Below are 24,059 nucleotides of genomic sequence, written 5' to 3'. Positions count from 1 at the left end.
TCAGAGGCTGGGAAGTTCAAAGTTCAGGGAGGTTCTTCTTTGGTGGTGACTTTACAGCAATGCTAGGTTTTCACATATAGAAAATGGTGGAGCAGAGAGAGAGAGAGAGAGAGAGACTCTCACATGCTCTCCTTCTAAAGCCTTCAGAACCACACCCATGACCACCATTATTAATCTATTTACTATGGCATGGTCCTTATAATCTAATCTCCTCTTCTAGGCCCTACCTTTCAATTACCATAATAGGATTTCCCACCCTCAACAGTTACAGTGGGGATTCAGCTCCAATGACTTTGGGGGGCCATTCAATCCACTGCAACTGCTCTGTGTGAAGCAGGATAGTGGTGGTGTGTGTGAGCAAGTGGGACTTCTACCTGTTTTTCTCTCAGCACCAAAAGCAGTCCTTGAGGCTTCCCCACTGAGCTCTTAGGACTTCAGGAATACAGTTTTAAATGACTGAAATAAGGTTTTAATGTTTATTTCAATCCTATTCTCAGTAAAATAAAAAAAATTAATGTGCATTCTACAACCAGAAAACAAACAAAGCAACTCATTTTCACCCACCACCTGACCCCATTGGTAGTTGTTGTGAACCACAGTTTTCAAAAAGGGCAGTTCAAATGTTCCAGAAGCTTTTAAAGTTCCCATAAGCACTGTTGCTAATTATTTACTGATATGTAAGACTTTGTGGGTAAATAGAATTAATAAATCTGAGAAAACAAAGGAAAATCCCCTACCAATATTTACTATGACTCCAAAGAAACACTGTTAAAATGAACTTTAAAAAAGAGTCAAGTCAACATCTATGTGTTAATGTAGTCTTGAAGAAAGAGCAGAAGGATTTTAAAAAATCCAAAATTACTGGATTCCTCTGAGGCCATCAAACTACCCCAACCCATTTGGTTTCTTGGGATTATATATAAAGGGTCACTTTAAGTACAAATATAACTTTATTCCTGGCCTGGAATAAGCCCTAAATTCCTATGTGAACCTATCTTGGTAAACAGGGTTAGTAATGGATAGATCTGGAGACACCTAATTACCCTGTTAGCCAAGGCCTGAATGGCAGGGAGCACTTGGTGGTCTGCTCTCTAGGGTTATATCCAGAACCTACCCAGTCTTGCAAGAGCAAGGACATTGCTGCACATGCAATTCCAAAGAAGCCTTAATGCCTACCTTAACCCATCATCTAAGTGACAGGGAAAATAAGAAAGAGATATGAAACTTACAGAGAAATGAAACCGTTGCTCCTTTTTATCTCCAACTAAGCTCTATGTGTTTCCATTAAGGTTTTTTTGTTCTCTTCAGAACCCTTGGGACTTCACTGTAGCCTGATTGCATTGTCTAATGTCTTCTTCCCTACGAGTGAAACACTGGAGGAGACGAATCTTAAGTTCTCCTTAGATTTTTCAAGTGTTTTACCTACATTCCTTCACATCTTTTTTTTTTTCTCTTGGACTTACTGAAATTTATTTATAGTCTGTGGCATTGCTTTTCACCCCAAGGGGAGAGATCAAAAAAGTCTAAGCAAAATCTTCAAGAAACTTCTTTTACAGTCTTTGCCAATGCTTAGGAACATTTTCCTAGGATCATTGATATGAACATTTAGGCTTCTCACAATCTTTCTGCAAATGGCTCTTTAATATTATCCTGGAAGTCACTGAAATAAATCAAGACATTACTTTAAGTTTACCCCAGACTACACTCCTTGTCATGGGGACAGAATCTCTATGGAGCACTCACTCATAAAATGGTCCTTGAAAATGGAGGTCCTTGAGCAAATTACTTTAGAAATTTTACCCTCCTAGGTTTTTATAATGCACTATAATTTTTTTTTAAATTTTGCAGTCTTAATGTAATGGAATCCACTTAACTTTTTAAATCTATGCAGCTCTGAATTAATTTGACTATACCAACAACTTTTCCTTAAATTTTATTTTGCGTATTTAAGGTATACAACGTGAAGTTATGGGATACATATAAACAGTAAAATATTTACTATAGTAAAGTAAATTAACATATCCATTATCTCACATCATTATCCATTTTTTTTATGTGGGAAGAGCAACTAACATCTGCTCATTTAGCAGAAATCCCCAACACAGTGTGTGTTAACTATAGTCCTCATGTCCTACATTAGACCTCTAGACTTGTTCATCCTGCACATCTGCTACTTTGTATCCTCTGACTTACATTCTCTCTATATCTAGTAGCCACTTTTTTATTCTCTATCTCTGTGCACTTGACTTTTTTAAAGAGTCCACATATAAGTGAAGTCATGCAATATTTTTCTTTCTGTGTCTGTCTTATTTCACTTAGCATGCCTTCCAAGTTCATTCAGGTTGTGGCAAATGACATTATCTCCTTTTCCATGATGGAATAATATACCATTGTGTATATATATACACACCACAGTTTCTTTGTCTGTTGTTCTGTAGATGGACACTTAGGTTGTGTCCATTACTTGGCTATTGAGAATAACGCTGAAATGAGCATGAGAATGCAGATACCTTTATGAGGTGGTGATTTCATTTTATTTGGGTATATAACCCAAAGAAGAATTGCTGTGTTATATGGTATCTATATTTTTAATTTCTTTAGGGACCTCCATACTGTTTTCTATAGTGGCTGCACCAATCTACATTTCTACCAACAGTGTGCAAGAGTTCCCTTTTCTTTACAGTCTTTCCAACACTTGTTATCACTTGACATTTTGATAACAGCCATCCTAACGGGTGTAAAGTGATATCTCATAGTGGTTTTGGTTTGCCTTTCTCTCATGATTAATGATGTTTAGCACCTTTTCACATACCTTTTGGCAATTCTCATGTCTTCTTTGAAGAAATGTCTGTTTATTTATTTTGCCCATTTAAAAAATCTTGGATCTTATCAGATGTATGTTTTGCAAATATTTTTCCCAATCTGTCCGTAGGTGGCTATTTTATTTTGTTGATTTTTTTTTTTCCTGTGCAGAAGCTTTCTAGTTTGATTTAGTCCCATTTGTTTATTTTTGCGTTCGTGGTTTCAGATTTTAGCACGATATGCAAAAAAAAAATAATAATAATAATAATGTCCAAGAGCTTTTCCCCTATGGTCTCTTCTAAAAATATTATGGTTTCAGATCTTATGTTTAGTTGAGTTGATTTTTGTGTATGGTGTAAGATAAGGGTCTGATTTCACTCTTTTGCAATTGCAAATCTAGTTTTTTCAGCATGATTTATTGAAAAGACTCCCTTTCCCCACTGTGACCTTTTGGTGCCCTTGTCAAAAATTAATTGGCTGTATGTATTTGGAAAGTCACCTCATAAAGGATTATATCTGGTTTCTCTATTCTGTTCCACTGGTCTGCATGTCTGTTTTTCTGCTATACAGTTTTGATTGCTATAACTTTGTAATATAATTTTAATCAGGAAATGTGAGGCCTCCAACTTTGTTTTTCTTTCTAAGGATTGATTTGGCTATTTGGAGTCTTTCATGTTTCCATACAAATTTTAGGACTGTTCTTTTCTATTTCTGTGAGGAATGCTATTGAGATTTTGATAGGGATTGCATTGAATCTGTATGTTGCTGTGGGTTGTGTGGATATTTTAACAATATTAATTCTAATCCTTGAACACAGAATATCTTTCCATTTTTTTGCATGTCGTCTTCAATTTCTTCAATGTTTTATAGATCTCAGTGCATAGATCTAATACTTCCTTGATTAAATTTATTCCTAAGTATTTTTACAACTTTTCAAAATATAAAACCAAATATCATACCACAACACAAGGATTCTACAGTACATAGTTTAGTAATGCTAACTTTGTCAAAAAGTCACTTCCCCTTATTTTATTTCTTAAGACAAAGTGGCCAGACACTTTTTTCATGAGGATAAGATTAAACAATACTGAAATTCCAATAATATAATTCCAAAGGAACAAAGCTCCTAATCCCCCCAAACAATTAAAATCCATAAACTCTTACTTTCAAGTCAATCTGTTGTAACCACACATTAAATTACTAATGTAATTAATGTCCCCACACGTTGTTTCCTTCAATAAATTTAATTCTTCAAAATATAAAAAATGAATCTCAGATTAATAATTCCAAGACAATTATAAAACAGCCTGTCTCCCTCATACTCTTTTGCTCAACTGGAGGCAGTGGTTTCACTTAAGGATATAAAGTTAAGATTTCTTCTGTAAACTTACAGCCTGGTACTGATATGAATCCCGATAGCATCTCTTGTGTTAAATTTTCTTTATTCCAACTAAAATATAGATGATAATTCCTTATGTTTTGCCTTTCATGCATTCCACCTACACCAAAATCTAAGATTTAAAAGGCCATGAATATCAAAAACACAAGTCCTAAAAGTAAAGCTAATGTTATCTCGATGATGCAGTTCTCTTAAAAATTAGTATTTCTCAAGCAAAATTATGTTTGGCAAACCTAATACATATATTATTATCTAGACTTACAGTGCGGTTCACACCTGCAGACCAAAGCAGATACATATTGTTATTCATGTGAAAGTGGCCAGACAGAAAAACTGAAAGAGACCAGAGTATTTAAGCTTAAAGATCAGCTTTAAGATTGATTTTATTTTTCTCTGAGCTGTCAATCACTCAGCAGTAGTCCAGAATCTGCTACGTGTGAGCCCAAAGTACAATTGGGAAAATTTCCCCAAAAGGATGTTAACAAAGACTATCATTCTCATATCACAATAAATGGTAGTCACCCAGGCATAAATCCTTTTCTCCTGAGACTACGATTTGAAGAAGCGTTTCTTTAGACAAGTTAATGGCTATGGCAGCATTAGTCTTCACATCTTTCATTCTTTTCATTATGGTTCAACCATGTATATTTAAAAGTATTTTGATTTACCTTTGAAGAGTTCAAGATTCCCTTCACTGCCTACTTGATGCTGTGTAATTGACAACCTGCCCTGAACTAAGTGTGGCTCTAACTCCACTCTCATTTGTAAACTATATTTCGCAATAACAGTAGGTAATTCTCTAAGCAAAATATTTTGCATTGTATCCCCTGCTATTCCATTATTTTACTCTTCTTTTTGTATTTTTCCAGCTTGGCAGCCCTCCACATCTTTCTTAGCTACATACTGTATTCTCTTTTCCACCACCCCAACTTAAGACTGCTTTGCTCTAGGGAATTCTTTAGGCTATCAGGATAGCTTTTTCATGCTTTCCAATTTTAGCTTAGCTGAAAAATTCTCCACAGATTTCTAAAGAGGAACTCCTGTTCTGATATATTTCATGCATATGTTGAGGTTTCAGTAAGAAGCAGATTCTTTACCCCCAAGTGTTCTTCCATCATCAGGTGTTGAGTTTCAACACTTTGGGTGACCTTTCCCACTTCCATGCTAAAATGAGCACCAAATTCTGCTTTTCTCCTACAATAAAACATACTTCTACTTGCTCAAGTGTTTACCTCTCAACTTAATACTCCACAATGCCTCTGAGGTTGGTGTCCATTTCCACTCATTCTTCCTCCACATGCAAGGTTAACACTGTAGTCTATATTTGAATTTTTCATTTTTGTTTGCATACCAATTCCTGAAGTCATTTTACCTGAAAACGTATCTATTTACTGTCCATGTGTTTTTGCAAACTATCAGTTTCTCTAGCATGAATCTCTCAACTGCACTAAGAATTTGCATTACACAGTAGATTCTTATTGCCATAGAATGAAAACTGACTGGCATTTCCTGAAGGCACCAGCAACTCACACCCCATCCTACTCTGTGATAGGAATCTACTAAACTGCATTACTCCCATCTCCAGCTAACATTTGTCTAGCTAATACCAAGCATGTACTAAATGGCATGTCTGTCTTTTCTTCACTAGCCCAGTGTTCCCCATACTAAACTTTGAACAGACTAAAGGGCATCAATCATTTTGTTTTTACAGTATTTATGCAAATATAGATTGTTTCAAGTCATCTTATTTCAATGTTATTTTTGAAAAGCTAAGCTTATTTTTTATTTGCTGCTAATTTTTAAAAAACACTAAGTATAATTTAAAGTGTATTTAGTTTATTTAGTTCCTGTTATCCCTCCTCCCATGGCTATTCCATCTTCCTGAAAATTCCTTCCCGGCAGCATGAGACCCTCAGTGCCATCTGTAACTACCACCATTTCCTTACTATACCCTTCTCAGAGTAGCTGAGTGATTAACTTTTGCATCAGAAAGGTTTAGATTCAGGTCACGGCTCTCTCCTATTACAAGTTATGTGACTGTGGGGAATTAATTAACTTCTTAGGGTCTTATGTATAAAATAATGATCATAATAATTACTTAATTCATAGGATTACTGTGCTGATCAAATATGATCACCTATAGCAAGCAAGTCTAATGTCCTCTGTTTCTTTAAAGTAAGTAACTGGATCACCAAAAGGTGAACCTTAAAATGCTGGATTTCTAGAACTTTGTCAGAAGATGTTCAGCAATTAATCTTTAAATTGTAACTGGATGCTAATATGAATATTAATAAGACTATGTAATGATTTGTTATAGCTCTCATGGCTGCTCATTCTTTTTACAGAATTAGGAACCAAAACCAATGGAGTCATGAAGAATGAGTCCATCACTACAAATACAACAGTGACAAATCTTCCACCTCCAAATGCTGTTTCAACAATCCAAAGTCCCCAGAACAAGAGTAAGTATGAGGATTCATGCTGACAATGATAAACTAGTGTGTTGAATAGGACTAACCTCAGAATGTTTTCCACCCCACAGCTACCATGGAGCTATGCCCTACTTATATTCTCTCCTAGTCTCTACCATATTGGAGAACCATTCGGAAACCTTGTTTTTACAGTGATACTAGATTCCACTGTACTAACAAATGGGTGGGTGCCAAGGAAGATTAGTTCAAGGTTCTCAGTAATCTATGATACCAACTGGCAGAAAGAGGACAGCTTAGCCAACAAATTAGACAACTTTGATGAAATGAGAAAATTCTTAGAAACAAATTGCTAAAACTAACTCAAGAAGAAATGAAAGTCTGAAAATACCTATAACAATTAAAGACTTTGAAATAGAAATTTAAAATATTCCCATAAGTTGTATTTTATTTAAAAGCCAAGATGGATTTAATTGTAAATTCTATAAGATATTTTCCAAAGAAATAATACCAATTCTTCCCAAACTCTTTCAGAAAGTAGAGGAGGAGGAAACACTGCACAAGTAATCCCCTGAGGCCAGTATTACTCTGATACCAAAGCTATAACAGAATGAAAAGGAAAAGCAAGGAAAGAAAACTACAGCCCAATATCCCTCATGAACATGGATGCAAATATCCTTAATAAAATATTAGCAAATTCAGTAGCACATCAAAAAGAAATATAAATAATGAACAAGTGGGATTTATCCCAGAAATTCAAGGTTGGTTTAACAAATGAAATTCCAATGGTATAATATACACCATATTAGTAGAATCAGTACATGCAAAACAGAGCATTTGACAAAAACCTAAAACTCACTCAAAATAAAAACTCTCAATAAACTAGAAATAAAACGGAACTTCCTCAACCTGATAAAGGACATCTACAAAAAAGATATAGCTAACATCACACGTAATAGTGAAAGATTTAATGTTTTTCCCCTAAGATCTGGAACACAGCAAAAATGTCCATTCTCGTCACTTCTATTGAACATTATAACCAGAGGTTCTAGATAGTACAATAGGACAATAAATAAATAGATTCATCTAGATTGGAAAGGAAGAAATAAAAGTTTTCATGAACAGATATAAAATCATCTATGTAGAAAATTCAAAGGATTTACAATAGAACTACCAGGACCAATGAAGAGTAGTTTGTATCACAGAACAGAGGTGTATGAAAATAAATCATAGTTTTGTATGTTAGTGATAGCAACACAAAATAAAATTGAGAAAATAATTCCATTCATAATAATATCAAAAAGTATAAAATATTTAGGAATAAATTTAACAACAGAAGTGCAAAATTTGTACACTAAACTACAAAGCATTATGGTGAAAAATTAAATAGCTAAATAGAGAAATGTCACATATTCATGAATTGAAGACTAGATATTTTAAAGGGCACTTCTCCTCAAGTTGATCAATAATGATTAATATATTAAATGCAACCCTTATCAGAATCCCAAAACGTTTTTTAAGGAATTGATGAGTTGTTCTGCAAATATGTATGGAAATGAAAAGGACCTAGAATAGCCAAGACGTTTTTGAAAAAGAACAACAAAGTTGGAAGACTTACATAACCCAATTTCCAAAGTTACTCTAAAGCTATGGTAATCAAGTATGAACCTCAAAAACATTATGCTCAGTGAAAGAAGTCATGCACAAAATATGAAATGCAGTATGATTCTATTTATGTTAAATGTACAGAAAAAACATTTTTATAGAAACAGAAAGCAGATAAATGGTTGCCTGCAACTAGAAGTGGGAGTGGAAATCAACTGCAAGAAGGCTTAAGGAAGTTTTTCATGTTAATGGATATGTTCTAAAACTGTATTATGGTGATGGTTTGCACAACTCTGAAAATATACTAAAAAATATTGGTTGTATGCTTAAAATGAGAAAATTTAGTGGTATAAAAATACTATCTTTTTAAAGCTTTATTTAAAAACAAAAGGAAAGAAAATGCTGAACTCAGCCAACCAAATTTTCTTTCTGAGTAAACTGAGGTAGAAAACCCAAACAAACAAAAAAGGAGTTAGCTATGGGAACTGAAGCTACAAAATTATAGTAGAGTGAGGCTGAGATGGTCATGGTGATTTATGTGCATGCCTATGGCATAAGGAAGCAGATATTATAAGTAGAATTGGTAGAGAAGAATGGAGTGTATGTGGGGAGATGGAGAGACTTCAAGAGCAAAATTAAATTGCTCATGAGAGACAGAGAAAGTAGCAGAACCTAGACCTCCCCTGATTTCTGACAGCTTTCCAGTCCCAGTCCACATACATCCTTACAACAAGTATTTCCCACATTCTGGCCTCCATGATATAGGTAATCTGTATATATAGTCAAAATATTCTGACTAGAAGAGCCAACAACAATAGCCTTATCATTCATTATAAATGATGAGTGCATTTTTGGCATGTCCATAGCCCTTAATAAGAAGCAGTGACAGATGACTCAGTCTCTAAGACTCTTCTTGGTAGACCTCTAAGGTAGAGGGAGATGGCAAGTATACACATACAGTGAAATATTATTCAGCCTTTAAAAAAAGAAGGAAACTGTCATATGCTGCAACATGAATGAACCTTGAGGACACCATGCTAAGTGAAATAAGCCAGTTACAAAAAACACAAACACTGTGTGATTCCATTTACAGGAAGTATCTGAAGTAGTCAATGTGGAATGGTAGTTGCTAGGGGGCTGAATAAAGGGAGAAAAGGGAATTGTTCAACGAATACAGAACTTGAAGTTTACAAGATAAAAAAGTTCTAGAGATTTGTTCTGCAACAATGTTAACACTATTGGACTGTACACTTGTTAAGATGAAACTTGTATGTTTTGTGGTTTTGACCACAATAAAACAAATACAAATAAAAACAAAAACAAAAAGCACCTAGGAAGTGGATTAAAATAAAATCAATCCAGAGTCTTCTGTCTGCTTCCAATAGTTTTGTTACCTTCTCCCATTCAGAAAATTAGAAAAGTTGGGAAGAATATATTATATATATATATTAACATATATATATATATATTAACATATATATATATTAACATATATATATATATATTAACATATATATATATATATATATATGTTGAAAGAATTAAGATTTAATAAGGTAGTATAGATTATAGGATCAAGTTCCTGAAAGAAGAAGTTCACAGATATGGGTTGGTATTAGAGACAGCTTTTCTTCTAGAATAATCTGCTCCTCTCAAACAGGCTAATGAGAAGCTGGGAATTAAAGGGAAATTTTGACCACATTCCTCTCAAGTTTAGAAGAACTAAAAAGTGGAGTTCGGGTCCTATGAAGGAGAAAGGGCACTGACAAATCTCTCTTGAATGGGTAGGAATCCCAAATAGCTGAGTAAAGGTGAAGCAGAAATAAGCTGCCCTCAGACACTGAAGCTCAATTATAAATCATCTCAATTCCTGGGTTCCTGGGTTAGGATGACCTAGGGTAGCTAGTGGGCGTAGGGCTTCCAGAAACAAACATAACTCTTTTTTGGAAGAACATAACATCATAGCAGATCTCAAATTATCTCTACATTTTTAAATACTGTACTTTGGACTAAATAAAAAATAGCTAGATAGTATGGGGAACAGCACCATTTGATTAAAAACCAAGAGGAGAAAGGACAACAGATAATAGAAACAAGCAGACAGGAGAAGCGTATATTGAATTTATTAGATATTCATAATGTGTTCAAAGGGACATTAAATAGGAGATTGATGATTTCACCAGTTTTAGAAATGATAGGGGAAAAAAAAACCCAATGGAAATTTAGCTCTAGTTTTAGAGCTAAAACTTAATATGTGAAATGTAAGAATTTAATGAGCTTCAAAGTAGTTTAGAGACAAGTGAAAAAGAATCATTATGCTGGAAATAGATCAGAAGAAAATACCCAAAATAAAGAGAAATAGAGAAAAATAAAAAGCCGTGTACTCAATTCAAAATAACGTTTAAAAAGTTATTTAAAACAGGAATATACCACAGGTAGGACAAATAAAAAGCAAGGAATAAGATGGTGAATAAAACACTACCTATATATAAGTAACTATAATTAAAGTCAATGGTCTAGATATTCTAAATTAAAAAAAAAATATTGTCAGAATGAAACACATTTCCCCTACCCAACCATATGCTGTTTACAAAAGACACACAACAGTTGAATTTAAAAGGATGAAAAAAGATATACCCTGAAAACCCTAATTAAATAAAGATGATAAAAATACATTAATATGAGAAAAAGTAGAATTTAAGGCAAAGAAAACTAAATGGAGATAAACAGGGTTATTTCATGGGTATTAAAATATTTAACTTTTCAGAAAATAAAACAAGTTAAAATTTTTATATATGCAATAATATAGCCTAAAAATGGATAAAGCAAAACTTTCATAAAGAAGACAAGTCCACAATTACTGTGAACATTTTCACATACCTTTCTCAGTAGTTCACAAAACAAGCAAATCAGTAATAATACAGACGTAACCAACACAATTAACAATCTTAATTTAGTGGACATTGTGGAACACTGCACCTCAACTACAGAAAGCAAATTATTTTCAAGTAGATAAACATCTTTTAAAAAATTTATTTGTACATATTTATGGGGTACAGAGTTGACTGACTCAGTATTTGTGTACAGTATGTGACGATCAGATCAAAATTAGCATGCTCATCCTTACAAATTGTAATTATTTTTTGTTTCCTCACCCAGTTACTCCCTACTCCCCTCCTGCTCCCCCTCTCACACCTCTAGTAACTACAGGTCAGTGCTCTCTTTCTGAAAGTTCAATATATTATTATGGTCTTTCTCTCTCTTTCTCTCTCTCTCTCTCTTTCCTTCCTACCATTTATGAGTGAGGACATGGAATATTTCTCTTCCTGTGCTTGGCTTATTTCACTTAACAATTTTCTCCAAGCTCATCCATGTTGCTGCAAAAGGAAGAATTTCATTCTTTTGTATAGCAGAGTAATATTCCATTGAGCATATATACCATATTTTTCTTATCCAGTCATCCAGCAATGGACATTTAGGTTGGTTCCATATCTTGGCTATTGCATATAGAGCTGCAAGGAACACGGTAGTGCAGGTATCCCTTTGACATAATGATTTCCATTCCTTTCGGTAAATACCAGAAGTGGGATTGCTGGATCATATGGTAGTTGTATCTGTAGTTCTTTGATGAACTTCCGTACTGTTCTTCATAATGACTGTACTAATTTACTGTCCCACCAACAGCGAAGTGTTCCCTTGTCTCTACATCCTCACCAGCATGTTATTCTCAGTCTTTTTGATAGTAGCCAGTCTAGCTGGGGTGAGATGATACCCCAAGGTGGTTTTGATTTGCATTTCCCTGATGACTAGTGATGTTGAGCATTTTCTCATGCACCTGTTGGCCAACCATGAGTCTTCCTTAGAAAAATGTCTATTCAGCTTCTTTGCCCCTGTTTTAACTGGATTATTTGCGTTTATTTTTATTGTGAAGTAATTTGAATGGCTTTTATATTCTAGATATTAATCTTTTGTCAGATGTATGGTTTCCAAATATTTTCACCCATTCAGTAGGTTTTCTTTTCACTCTGATGATTATTTCCTTTGCTGTGCAGAAGCTTTTTAGTTTGATATAATCCCATTTATTTTCTCTTTTGTTGCCTGTGCTTTTGAGGTGTTGTTCATAAAGTCTTTGCTCAATCCTACATCATGAAGTATTTCCCCTATGTTTCTTCTAGGAGTTTTATAGTTTCAGGTCTTATACTTAACTCTTTAATCTGTTTTGAGTTGATTTTGGCATATGGCAAGAGGTACAGGTCTAGTGTCATTTGTCTACACACAGATATCCAGTTTTCATGGCACTGTTTATGGAAGAGGCTGTCTTTTCTCCAATGTAAGTTCTTGGCACCTTTGTCAAAGATCAGCTGGCTTTAAGTACCTGGATTGATTTCTGGGTTCTCTATTCTTTTGCCCTGGTCCATGTGTCTGTTTTTATGCCAGTACCATGCTGTTTTGGTTACTGCAGCTTTGTAGTATAATTTGAAGTCAAGTAGTGTAGTGTCTCTGATTTTATTTCTTTGTGCTCAAGATTGCTTTGGCTATTTGGGGGTCTTTCATTGTTCCATATGAATTTTAGGATTGTTTTTTCTAGTTCTGTGAAGAATGTCATTGGTTTTTTGATGGGAATTTCATCAAATCTGTAGATCATTTGGGGTAGTATGGACATATTCACAACATGAATTCTTCCAATCCATGAACGAGGGATGTCTCTATCATTTTGTTTCCTCTTTAATTTCTCTCAGAAGAATTTTGTAGTTCTCATTGTAGAGATCTTTCACCTCTATGGTTTAATTTATTCCAAGGTATTTTATTCTTTGGGTAGCTCTTGTAAATGAACTTGCTTTCTTGATTTCTTTTTCTGCTTGTTCATTCTTGGTGTATAATATTTTTGTGTATTGATTTTGTATCCTGCAACTTTACTTAATTCATTTATCAGCTCTAGGAGTTTTTTGCTAGAGTTTATGGACTTTTCTATATATAGGATCATGTCATGTGTGAACAGGGACAATTTGACTCTTCTTTTCCAGCTTAGATGCCCTTTATTTCTTTATCTTGTCTGATTGCTCTGGCTAATACTTCCAAAACTATGTTGAATAGGAGTGGTGAGAGTGAGCATCCTTATCTTGTTCCTGTTCTTAAAGGAAAGCCTTTCAACTTTTCCCCATTCAGGATGATTTGGGTGGTGGGTTTGTCACATATGGCTTTTATTGTGTTGAGACATTTTCCTCCTATGCCTAATTTGTTGACAGCCTTTATCATAAAGCGATGCTGAATTTTGTCAAATGTGTTTTCTGTGTCTATTGAGATAATCATATGGTTTTTGTCCTTGTTTTTGTTGTGTGGTGTATCATATTTATTGATTTGCATATGATGAACCAACCTTGCATCCCTGGGATGAATCCCACTTGATCATGGTGTATAATCTTTTTGATGTGCTATTGTATTCTGTTTGTAATAGCTTGTTAAGGATTTTCACATTTATGTTCATCAAGAATATTGGCCTGTAGCTTTCTTTTCTTTTTGTTGTGTCTTTGTCTGGTTTTGGTATCAGGGTGATGCTGGCCTCATAGAATGAATTTGGGAGAATGGCCTCTGTTTCAATTTTTTGGAATGGTTTGAGAAGGATTGGTCTCAATTCTATAAAGGTTTGGTAGAATTCAGTGGTGAAGCCATCTGGACCTGGGATTTTCTTTGTTGGGAGACTGCTGCTACTGCTTCAATCTCATTGCTTGTTATTGGTCTGTTCAGGTTTTCTATTTCTTCTTTGTTCAGTCTTGGTAGTTTATGTGGTTCCAGAAATTTCTCCATTTCTTCCAAGTTTTTGAATTTGTTCATGTATACTTGTTCATAATAGTTTCTAATGATTCTTTGTATTTCTGTGATATCAGTTGCAATGTCTCCTTTTTCATTTCTGATTTTTTGTTACTGTGCCTACTCTCTGGCCAATGGCTTGTCTATTTTGTTTATCCTCTCAAAAAACCAAATTTTTGTTATGTTGATTTTTTTTCTACCATTCTTTTGGTCTCTGTTGCATTTAGTTCTGCTCCGATTTTAATTATTTCCTTCCATCTACTAGTTTTGGGATTGCTGTTGTAGCTCTTTGAGATTTAATGTTGAGATTAAATGTTTATTTGAAGCCTTTCTATTCTTTAAATGTAAGCATTTATTGCAATAAAATTCCTTCATAGTACTACTTTTGCAGTATCCCATAGGTTTTGGTAAGTTGTACTTGTATTTTCATCCATTTCGAGGAATTTTTTGATTTCCTGCTTTACTTCTTCTTTGACCCACTGGTTGTTAACATATTGTTTAATTTCCATGAATTTGTATAGTTTCCATAGTTTTGTTTGTTATTAATTTGTCATTTCATTCCATTGTGGCCTGAAAATATACTTGATATGATTTCAGTGTTTTAAAATTTATTGAGACTTAATTTGTGACCTAACATGTGGCCTGTCCTGGAGAATGATCTGTGTGCTGATGAGAAGAATGTATGTTCTGTCATTGGAAGAAATGCTCTGTATATGTCTGTCAAGTCTATTTGGTTTAAGGGGTTGTTTAAATCCAATATTTCTCTGCTGGTTCTTTGTCTAGAGGATCTGTCCAATTCTGAGAACAGTGTGTTGAAGTACTCAGCTACTACTGTTTTGGGATCTACTTCTCCCCTTAGTTCCAATAACAGTTACTATATATACCTGGGTGTTCCAATGTTGGGGGCATATATATTTATGATTGTTACATCTTCTTGCTGCGTTGATCTTTTGTCATTATGTAATGTCCATCTTTGTCTCATTTTATAGTTCTTGGTTTGAAGTCCATTTTATCTGGTATAAGTATGGCAACTCCTGCTCATTTTTGGTTTACATTTGCATGAAATGTCATTTTCCATCCCTTCACTATGTGTCTATGTGTGTCTTTATTGGTGAAGTGAGTTTCTTGCAGTCAGCATATGGTTGGTCTAGATTTTTAATCTGTTCAGCCAGACTATATCTTTTAAGTGGGGAATTTAGTCCATTTATATTAAGGGCTGCTGTTGAAAGGTATTGCCTTATTCTTGCCATTTTGTTAATTTGTCTACAGTTGTTTTATATTTCTTATGCTCCTTTCTTTCCATTTTATTGTTTATGTTTGCTGTTGGAGCTTTTTGTAGTGATAAAATGTATCTTCTTTCTCTTTCTCATTTGCATTATCAGTTTTTATTCTTTCTCATGTATTTATGGTGACCTATATCTCTTTTGATTCCAGACATGGGACTCCCTTGAGGATTAGTTGAAGGACCAGCCTTGTGGTGGTGAATTCCCACAGTTTTTGTTTATCTGGGAAAGATACTGTCTTTCCTTCACTTGTGAAGGAAAGCTTTGCTAGATATAGTATTCTTGGATGGCAGTTTTTTTTGTTTTGTTTTGATTTTCCTTTAGCACTTTGAATATGTCATTCCACTGTCTCCTGGCCTGTAGGGTCTCTGTGGAGAAGTATGCTGTTAGCCTGATGAGGACCCACTTATAGGTGATTTGAAGCTTCTCTTGATGTTTTTAGAATTCTTCTTTGTCTTTGACTTTTGATAATTTGACTACAGTGTGTCTTGGGGAGTTCCTTTTTGGGTTGAATCTGTTTGGGGATCTTTGAGCTTCTTGGATCTGTAAAACCATCTCTCTCCCAATATTTGGAAAGTTTTCAGCTATTATTTCATTAAATAGGCTCTCAATGCCTTTTCATTTCTCTTCCCCTTCCTGTATGTCTGCAATATGGATGCTTGTATGCTTAAGATGATCAGAAAGATTTTGCAGATTTAATTCATTTTTAAAAATTCTTTTTTCTTTTTTTGGTCCAACTATGTTAATTCAAAAAGTCTGTCCTCTAGTTCAGAGATTCTTTCTTCTGCTTGTTCTAGTCTGCTGTTTATGTTCTCAGTTGTATTTTTATTTCTTTGAATAAATTCTTCAGTTTTGAGATTTCTGCTAGATTTTCTAAAAGTGCTTATATCTCTTTCTTGAATTTCTCATACATGCCCTCAAATTTCTTTTTTACTTCATTGTGATTTCTATTTATTTTTCATCCATCATTTTGAGTTTCCTTAGTATTGCCCTTTGGGATTCTTCCTCAGGCAATTCATCTATTTCCTATTGTATGGGGTCTGGTACTGGAGAATTGTAGTCTTATTCTGGGTGAGTCAACTTCCTTGTTTCTTCATGCTTCTCATATCTCTGCATTGATATCTGAGCATCTGTTGGTGAAGTAACTTCTTTTAATTCTAGGAGTCACTTTGGAAGAGGGAGACTCTTTCCTGTAGAAGTAGTCTATATCTGTAGTCATGTTTGGCTTTTATGTTTGGATCTGGGTGAGTGTGGTAGTGCTGCCTTCATGTGACTTCTTAAATTCCATTTAATCTTAGAGTAGAATTGCTGTTGGGTGTCCTCGTGGCCTAGGTGGAGGAGCCCTTGGCAGTTTCTTATAGATGGTTTTCTTGGTGAGTTTTTTGTTGTTGGGGTGGATGGTCTTCTGTTAGTCACTGGGTAGGTGTGTACCATGGCAGGAGTTCCTGGTAGATCTATAGAGAGACACTGGCTCAGCTGTTGAGTATGGAACAAGCCTTTGTGGGACACAGCAACTTTCGACAGGGTGCTGTAAGAAAGAACGTCTTCTACCAATCAGCTGTTGCTTTGGAAGTAGGTGTACACTGCTGTCACAGGGCCTGGCAGCTTTGAAGGTGACTACCTATTCAGCTGTTGAGCCTGATGCAAGAGTGTAAGGGTGCAGCTGAGGTCAGCAGCTCTGCAGAGGCCTGCCTTGGGGCATCAGAGACCATATCTGGTCTGCAGTTGGTCTGGGAGCAGATGTACTCTGAGGCAACAGGTCCTGGGAGCTCGGTAGAGGACCCCTGGCTCAGCTGTTGAGCCTGAAGCAAGCATGTGTGAATGATGTAGGACCCAGTGGCTCTCTGGAGGTGTGTTGTAGGAAGGCAAAGCTGCTACCCAGTCGCTGTTGAACCTAATGTGAGCCTGCAAGGGTACAGCCAAGCTCAGCAGCACTATAGAGGACTGCTTTTGGGATAGTGTGCTGTATGTGTTCAGACATTTGGGTCTCAGTCCTTCCATCTGTCTTAGGCTCCAGGCAGCCTGTGCCTTTGTTCCACCTGTGCGTGAGCAAGCACAGCAGAATGCAGGCAGAGCCTTCAGACAAAGTGACTCAGGCTTTGCTGGGTCCAGTGAAAGGGTCTAGGCTCCAAATAGCTGAGATGCCAGTGCCTGAGTGAGTATGTAGAGGGTTCCAGGGGAGGCTGGGCTTCCACTGCGCTAGCCATGGGTTGTGTGGGCACCCGTGTTCTCAGCTCCTACTCGACATGCAAGGCAGACTGCAAATATAAAAACCACTGCACTCCAGTGGATTTTCTGCTCAGGCAATCTGCCTGCTTGCCTGGGGGGGGGGGGCGACGGGGGCTGAGTGAGTTCAGACACTGGGATTTCAGTTACTGTCTGTTCCAGAGTCCAGACAGCCTGTGCCCTGACACCACTGGCACCCAAGTGCATGATGTGGAATACAGGCAGTGCCTTCAGACAAAGGGACACAGGCTGGCCTCTGGCACCAGAGTCCAGTCTCCAAACAGCTTGAATGTAAGTACTGGAGTGAGTGTGTAGAGGTTTCTGCTTGGAGGCAGAACCTCCACTGACCTAGTCATGGGCTGTGCTGGCACCTGTGGGCTCAGCCCACATGAGCTGTGCAAGGCAGACTGTGAATATGGGGAACCACATCACTCCTGTGGATTTTCTGCTCAGCAGGTCTGCCTGCTCACCTGGGGGGAGAGAGAGTGCTGAGTGAGTTCAGATGTGGACTCTGGGGCAGCGACTTCTGGTATTTGTGATGGCAGTGGGAATAGTCAGGGTCTTTTCCAGCTTGCCTTCTCTCCGCCTGGTTCTGGGCTGGGCCCTGTGGCAGAGCTGAGGCTGGATGCCCTCTATTCTGCTCTCTATAATGCCGTTTCCTTATTCCACACTTTGCAAGAATCTCCTCACTCTCGGTGTCCTGCATCATGTTCCCTCAGGTTCCAGTAAAACATATTTGTTTGCCTGTTGTTGGGTCTCCTTTTATGGGGAAGGGACTAGCACCAGACCTCTCTAGTTGGCCATCTTGAAAAAAAAAAAAGACAAGAATCCTTTACTGTAGTAGCTCATAGCCTGTGTCATAAAGCAAGACTCGACACATTTTAAATAAATCATAAAGAATGTGTCTCTTGACCATGGAGTAATTAATCTAGACATCAAAACCTAAAAGGTAACTACAATCTCTGCATATGCTCATAAATTTCAAAATATACTACTCAGTAATCTGTGGGTCAAAGAAGTAATCCAATGGCAATCGGCAAATACTTTGAACTAAATGATAATGAAAATATGACATTAAAATTTGTGCATATTAAGTTGGTCTAACAATGAAATTTATAATTCTAAAATGCATATATTAGAGAGAAAAAAGAATGTTTCAAACTCGATTATTTGAACAATCATCTCAAGAAGTTAGAAAAAAAAGAATAAATCCAAAGAAAGTGGAAGGAAGAAAATAATAAAAATAAGAATAGAAATTAATGCATTAGAAAGTAAATATACAATACAGTGAATCAACAACATAAAAATTTGGTTTGAACATGAAGACAGCAATAGAAACTAAAAAAAAAGTAAAATGAAATGAAACAAAGGGCAGAAAAATGGAAAAATAAGAATGAAATATCAACAAGTTTTGGAACAATATGAAGGGGCCCAACATACATATAATTGAAGTTCCAGAAAAAGAGATGAGAAGAATGGACAGAAAAATATTTGAAGAAATATTTTCCAAATGTGATAAAAACCATAAACTTATAGAATCAGGGAACTCAATGAGCTGAAAAACAGGAACAAAACCATACCAACCAAATAAAGCACATCATAATCAAATAATGGAAAACGAGAGACAAAGAGAAAATCTTGAAAGAGCTGTTTAAAAAAAAAAAAGACACATTAAGTAGAGAGGAACAAAGATAAAAATGACAGCAGAGTCTCATTACGAACAATGCATGTCAGAAAACAATGAAGTATCTTTAGTACTGGAAGGGAAAAAAAATTGTCCCCCTAGAGTTCTATAAATATTTTTTCATCCATACAAAAGCTGAGAATATTCACGATCAGGAAAGACATTCAGGAAGAGGAAAATATGATGCCAGATGGAAATTTGAATCTAAATAAAGGTATGAAGAGCATTAGAAAAGATAAATATGTGAGTAAATATAAAATACATTTATCTCGTTTTTAGTCTCTTCAAAAGATAATTGATTGCTTAAAGAAAAAAAATAACAAAAGTGTACTGAAGTTTTAAAATATACATAGAAAGAGAATGTATAACAACAATAGCACAATAGCACAAACAACAGAATAGGAGAAAGATTATAGATGTACTGTCGTAAGTTAAATAACAGAGATAAACTAGAATCTTAAAAAACACTTGATTAATCCAAAAGGAGGCAATAAGAAAAAAAAGAAAGAAACAAAACGGGTGGAATTAAAAAAAAATGGAATTGTATATTTAAAACCGATTATAATGATAATTACATAAAATGAAATGGTTTAAATATTTCGATTATAAAGGTGAGATTGTCAGATTAGATAAAAAGCATGACCCAACTATATGCAGTATTCAAGAAACTCGCTTTAAATATAAATTTATTAGAAGTAAGACAGGAGGGGCTGGCTGGTTATCTCTGTTGGTTAGTGGGTGCTGATAACACCAAGGTCCAGGGTTCAATCCCTGTACCAGCCAGCTGCCAAAAAAAGGTAAAAGACAGGGAAAGGTATACTTTGTTAAAACTAATTAAAAGAAAGCTGAAGGGGCTATATTAATATGAAAGAGAAGTTTTCAGAGGAAGAAATTTTAGCAGGGATAAAATGGGTCATTTCTACTCTGACTTTCTGAAGAAAAATACAAAACACTGAATATTTAAATAACATTTTATACAAAGGTCTAAACTTTGACATCTTTGGTGGCAGTTATCCAGTATTCTCACTCTAAGCACATTCTGCAGGAAAAAAAGGGAAAAAAAGTATATGCTCATAAAAGAGGACAGTGACTTTTATGTTTATATTACTTACAGTAGAAATCTCACATTATCTCAATGAAATATTTTCATTTTACATTCTTGCTAATCAGATAGAAACATACCACATATCCATGGTAAGAAGCAGAGGTTACCTGTCTAACGTCCTTTATTGATACCACAAACCCCTAAATTATTTTCTATTTATGATTGTCCAAATTTTAGATGATTGACACTCAATCAAAGAAACACTTTGTGTTGTGAAATAAAATCTAAAAATCTTGAATTTTTACGCATTCTATTTTTAAATCTGAGTTGTATATTGGGGAAAGAGTGGAGGTTTGGAGCTCTTAACGTATAGAGTATCAAAATTTAGGACGCGAAGTCCTGACCTAAAGGAACTTACAGACTTGTGGAAGAATGTCAGACATTTACAAAGAAACAATATTAATAATTGCAAAATAATCTACAAAAGATCTCAGAGTATGGAAATCAGAAAATGTGAATGAATATGCCAACTTTTAAAAATTACTATAAACAAATTTGTTTACTGAGAGAATTTTTTAAAAGTGAATAATGAAGCTAAATGTACTATATTGATACAAATATAGTAAAATATTTTATAACTCCTTTAGCTCTACAGTAAAGAGAAGTTTATAAATACTTGCCTGGATGTTTTGAATCATATATGAGGGTACTTTAGAAAATTTGTGGAAAAATCGAATTAAAAACTAATACAAATCTTTTCCTGACCTTTTTGAAAACCCCTCCTGTTAGTTCGCTAGGGCTGCTATAACAAAGTATCGCATACTGAGTAGCTCCAACAGCAAAACTAATTCCCTAACAGTTCTAGTGGCCAGAAGTTTGAAATTAAGGTGTCTGCAGGGTTGGTTCCAGAGGCTCTGAGGGAGAAGCTAAGACCTCTTCCTAAGCTTCATGACTCGTAGATGCATCACTTTAATCTCTGTCTCCATTGTCACATCACCTTTTTCTCTGGGTGTCTTCGTATGGTCTTCTCTTCTGTGTCTCCTAGTCTGTCTTCTATTCTTATAAGGACACTTGTCATTGGATTTAGAGCCTAATCTGAATGATCTCATCTCAAGATCCTTAACTTAATTACATCTGCAAAGACCTTTTTTCCAAATAAGATCACAGGTTCCAGGTCCACATATTTTGGGGGACTGGGGAAGGGTGTTACCATTTAACCCACTACAAACCAGGCCCCTGCATTAACCCTTCCTACACCTAGAAGACTTCGTCATCCATGCATTTATCATTGACTATATAAGAGCTACCTTGCTGGACACTGAGGGGTGATTCAAAGAAAGCATTGATCACAACAGTCTCCACCCTCCAATAATTCTAATTGTGGAGGAATTGGTTGCAAAACTCCTGGTAAAACTACAAGTTTCCTCTTCCTCAGTTCTCTATTTTTTGCTAATGGCTTGAAAATGTGGCATCCTCTTTGAGTCTTTTTTATTTCCTTTGTACATCCTGATGGTTTCTTAGGAGAGAAGAGAAAGGAAAGAGGAAGAGATGGAGGGGAGAAAGCAAAATAGATGCTTTTCTTGATGATACTTAGTCATTCTGGTAATTTCAAATCTATAACCGTATTTGAAAGCAGGCATCTGCAAGAGATTGGCAGGGAAGGAGAGACTTTTGCTCTTTCTCCTTTCTTCAGGTTAAATTCGGACTTGGCCAAGGAAAGAATGTGGAATAAGATTATAGATAGACATTAAATTGAGATGGGAAGAACTCCAATACTGAGTTCTACTGCTTCAAGTACTTGGATAGTGATACCTCTAAGGGCTTGGCCAAGCCAGAGCTTCTGCTACCACAGAATACACAATCTTACAGACTTGAAATTTGAAGAGAGGATCTGGCTTTTGTTTAGTAGAAATGAATAACATTTATAAGTAACCAGTAGGTTATTAAGCAGGAGTTAATGACATTTATATATAATAAGGAGATTATCAAATATATTCCTTTGGTGCATAATTTATACTAGCTTAATATAAAGTTTATACTTATGCAAAAAGCATAGATACAGTAACCAAGTAGACATTTTAGATATGCTACTGGCTGAACATGAGAATGGCTTCCATCCAAGCCTTTGTTCTTCAAGGCACCACACCCTTTATGAAATAAAAATTGGTCACTCCAATCATGCCAAGAGGAAGTTAGGCTTATTGGCTATGAATAATCATTCTGAAGTCAGATTTATTAGTTTCAAAAAATAGCACAGCCATTTATTTGTACCACCTAACTCCTACTTAACAGCCACTTCTCTGTGCCTCAGTTTCCTCATCTGTAAAATGGTCATAATAAGATTACACCCTCACAGGATCCTTGGGCAGATTACAAGAGATAAAACATAAAAATCTAAAAACAGTCTCTGGCAAGTAAACACGGTAAATGTTAGCTATTATTTTATTAATAGTAATTCTTACAAAAGTTAGGCAAAATAGGTATTCATGATACCAGTTTTATAAATAAGAAACAGGTTTAGAAAGACAAAATGACTTGGCCAAGTTTATTTTTATTTATCTTTATTTTTACTGTTTTTATTTATACATATTTATGGGGTACAGAGTTGACTATCCGTATTTGTGTACAGTATGTGATGATCAAATCAATATTATTAGCATGTACATCATTACAAATCATAATTACTTTTTGTGTCCCTCAACCAGTTATTCCCTACCCCTCTTTTCCTCCCCCTTCTCCACCTTTAGTAACTATAGATCTGTTCTCTCCTTCTGAAAGTTTAATGTTTTATTATGGTCTTTCATTCCTTATTTCTTAGCTCCCACTTATGAGTGAGGACATGTGATATTTCTCTTTCCGTGCCTGGCTTATTTCACTTAACGTAATTAAGCTTATCCATGTTTCTGTGAATGGCAGAATTTCATTCTTTTTTTGGCTGAGTGGTATTCCATTGTATATATATATATACCTCATTTTCCTTATCCACATTTTCTGTTAGTGGACATTTAGGTTGGTTCTATATTTTGGCTATTGTAAATAGAACTGTGATGAACATGAGAATACAGGTATCCCTTCACTATGATGATTTCCAATCTTTTGGGTATATATCCAGAAGTGGGATTGTTGGAAAAATCAACTCAAAATGGATTAAAGACTTAAGCGTAAGACCTGCAACTATAAAACTCCTAAAAGAAAACAGGGAAAACTCTGTAGGATGTAGGACTGGGCAAAGACTTTATGAATAAGACCCCAAAAGCACAAGTAACAAAAGAAAAAATAAACAAATGGGATTATATCAAACTAAAAAGCTTCTGCACAGCAAAGGAAACAATCAACAGAGTGAAAAGACCACCGACAGAGTGGGAGAAAATATTTGCAAAATAGACATCTGACAAAGGATTAATGTCCCAAATATACAAGGAACTCAATCAACTTTACAGCAAAAAAACAAATAACCCCATTAAAAAATGGGCAAAGGAGCTGAATAGGCATTTCTCAAAGGAATATATACGAATGGCCAACAGACACATGAAAAAATGCTCAGCATCACTCAGCACCTGGGAAATTCAAATCAAGACCACTTTGAGATACCATCTCACTCCAGTCAGGATGGCTAATATCCAAAAGACTGAGAATGATAAGTGCTGGCGAGGTTGTGGAGAAAAAGGGACTCTCATACATTGTTGATGGGACTGCAAAATGGTACAACCTTTATGGAAAATGGTATGGAGGTTTCTCAAACAATTACAGATAGATCTACCATATAACCCAGCTATTC

General features: G+C 35.5%; 1 protein-coding gene across 2 annotated transcripts in view; it reads left to right on the top strand.

Moving 5' to 3' along the window:
• Positions 1-24,059, top strand: part of EMCN (endomucin) — a 109,240-nt gene that overhangs the window by 46,903 nt on the left and 38,278 nt on the right. For both annotated transcript variants that reach the window (XM_063108499.1, XM_063108498.1), the window contains exon 4: positions 6,547-6,663. In XM_063108499.1, coding sequence (XP_062964569.1) covers positions 6,547-6,663 — 117 coding nt within the window. The remainder of the gene's footprint in view (positions 1-6,546; positions 6,664-24,059) is intronic.

Source organism: Cynocephalus volans, chromosome 9 (genome assembly GCF_027409185.1).
Source record: "Cynocephalus volans isolate mCynVol1 chromosome 9, mCynVol1.pri, whole genome shotgun sequence".
Classification (NCBI taxonomy): Eukaryota; Metazoa; Chordata; class Mammalia; order Dermoptera; family Cynocephalidae; genus Cynocephalus; species Cynocephalus volans.
This window is presented reverse-complemented; position numbering and strand designations above follow the sequence as displayed.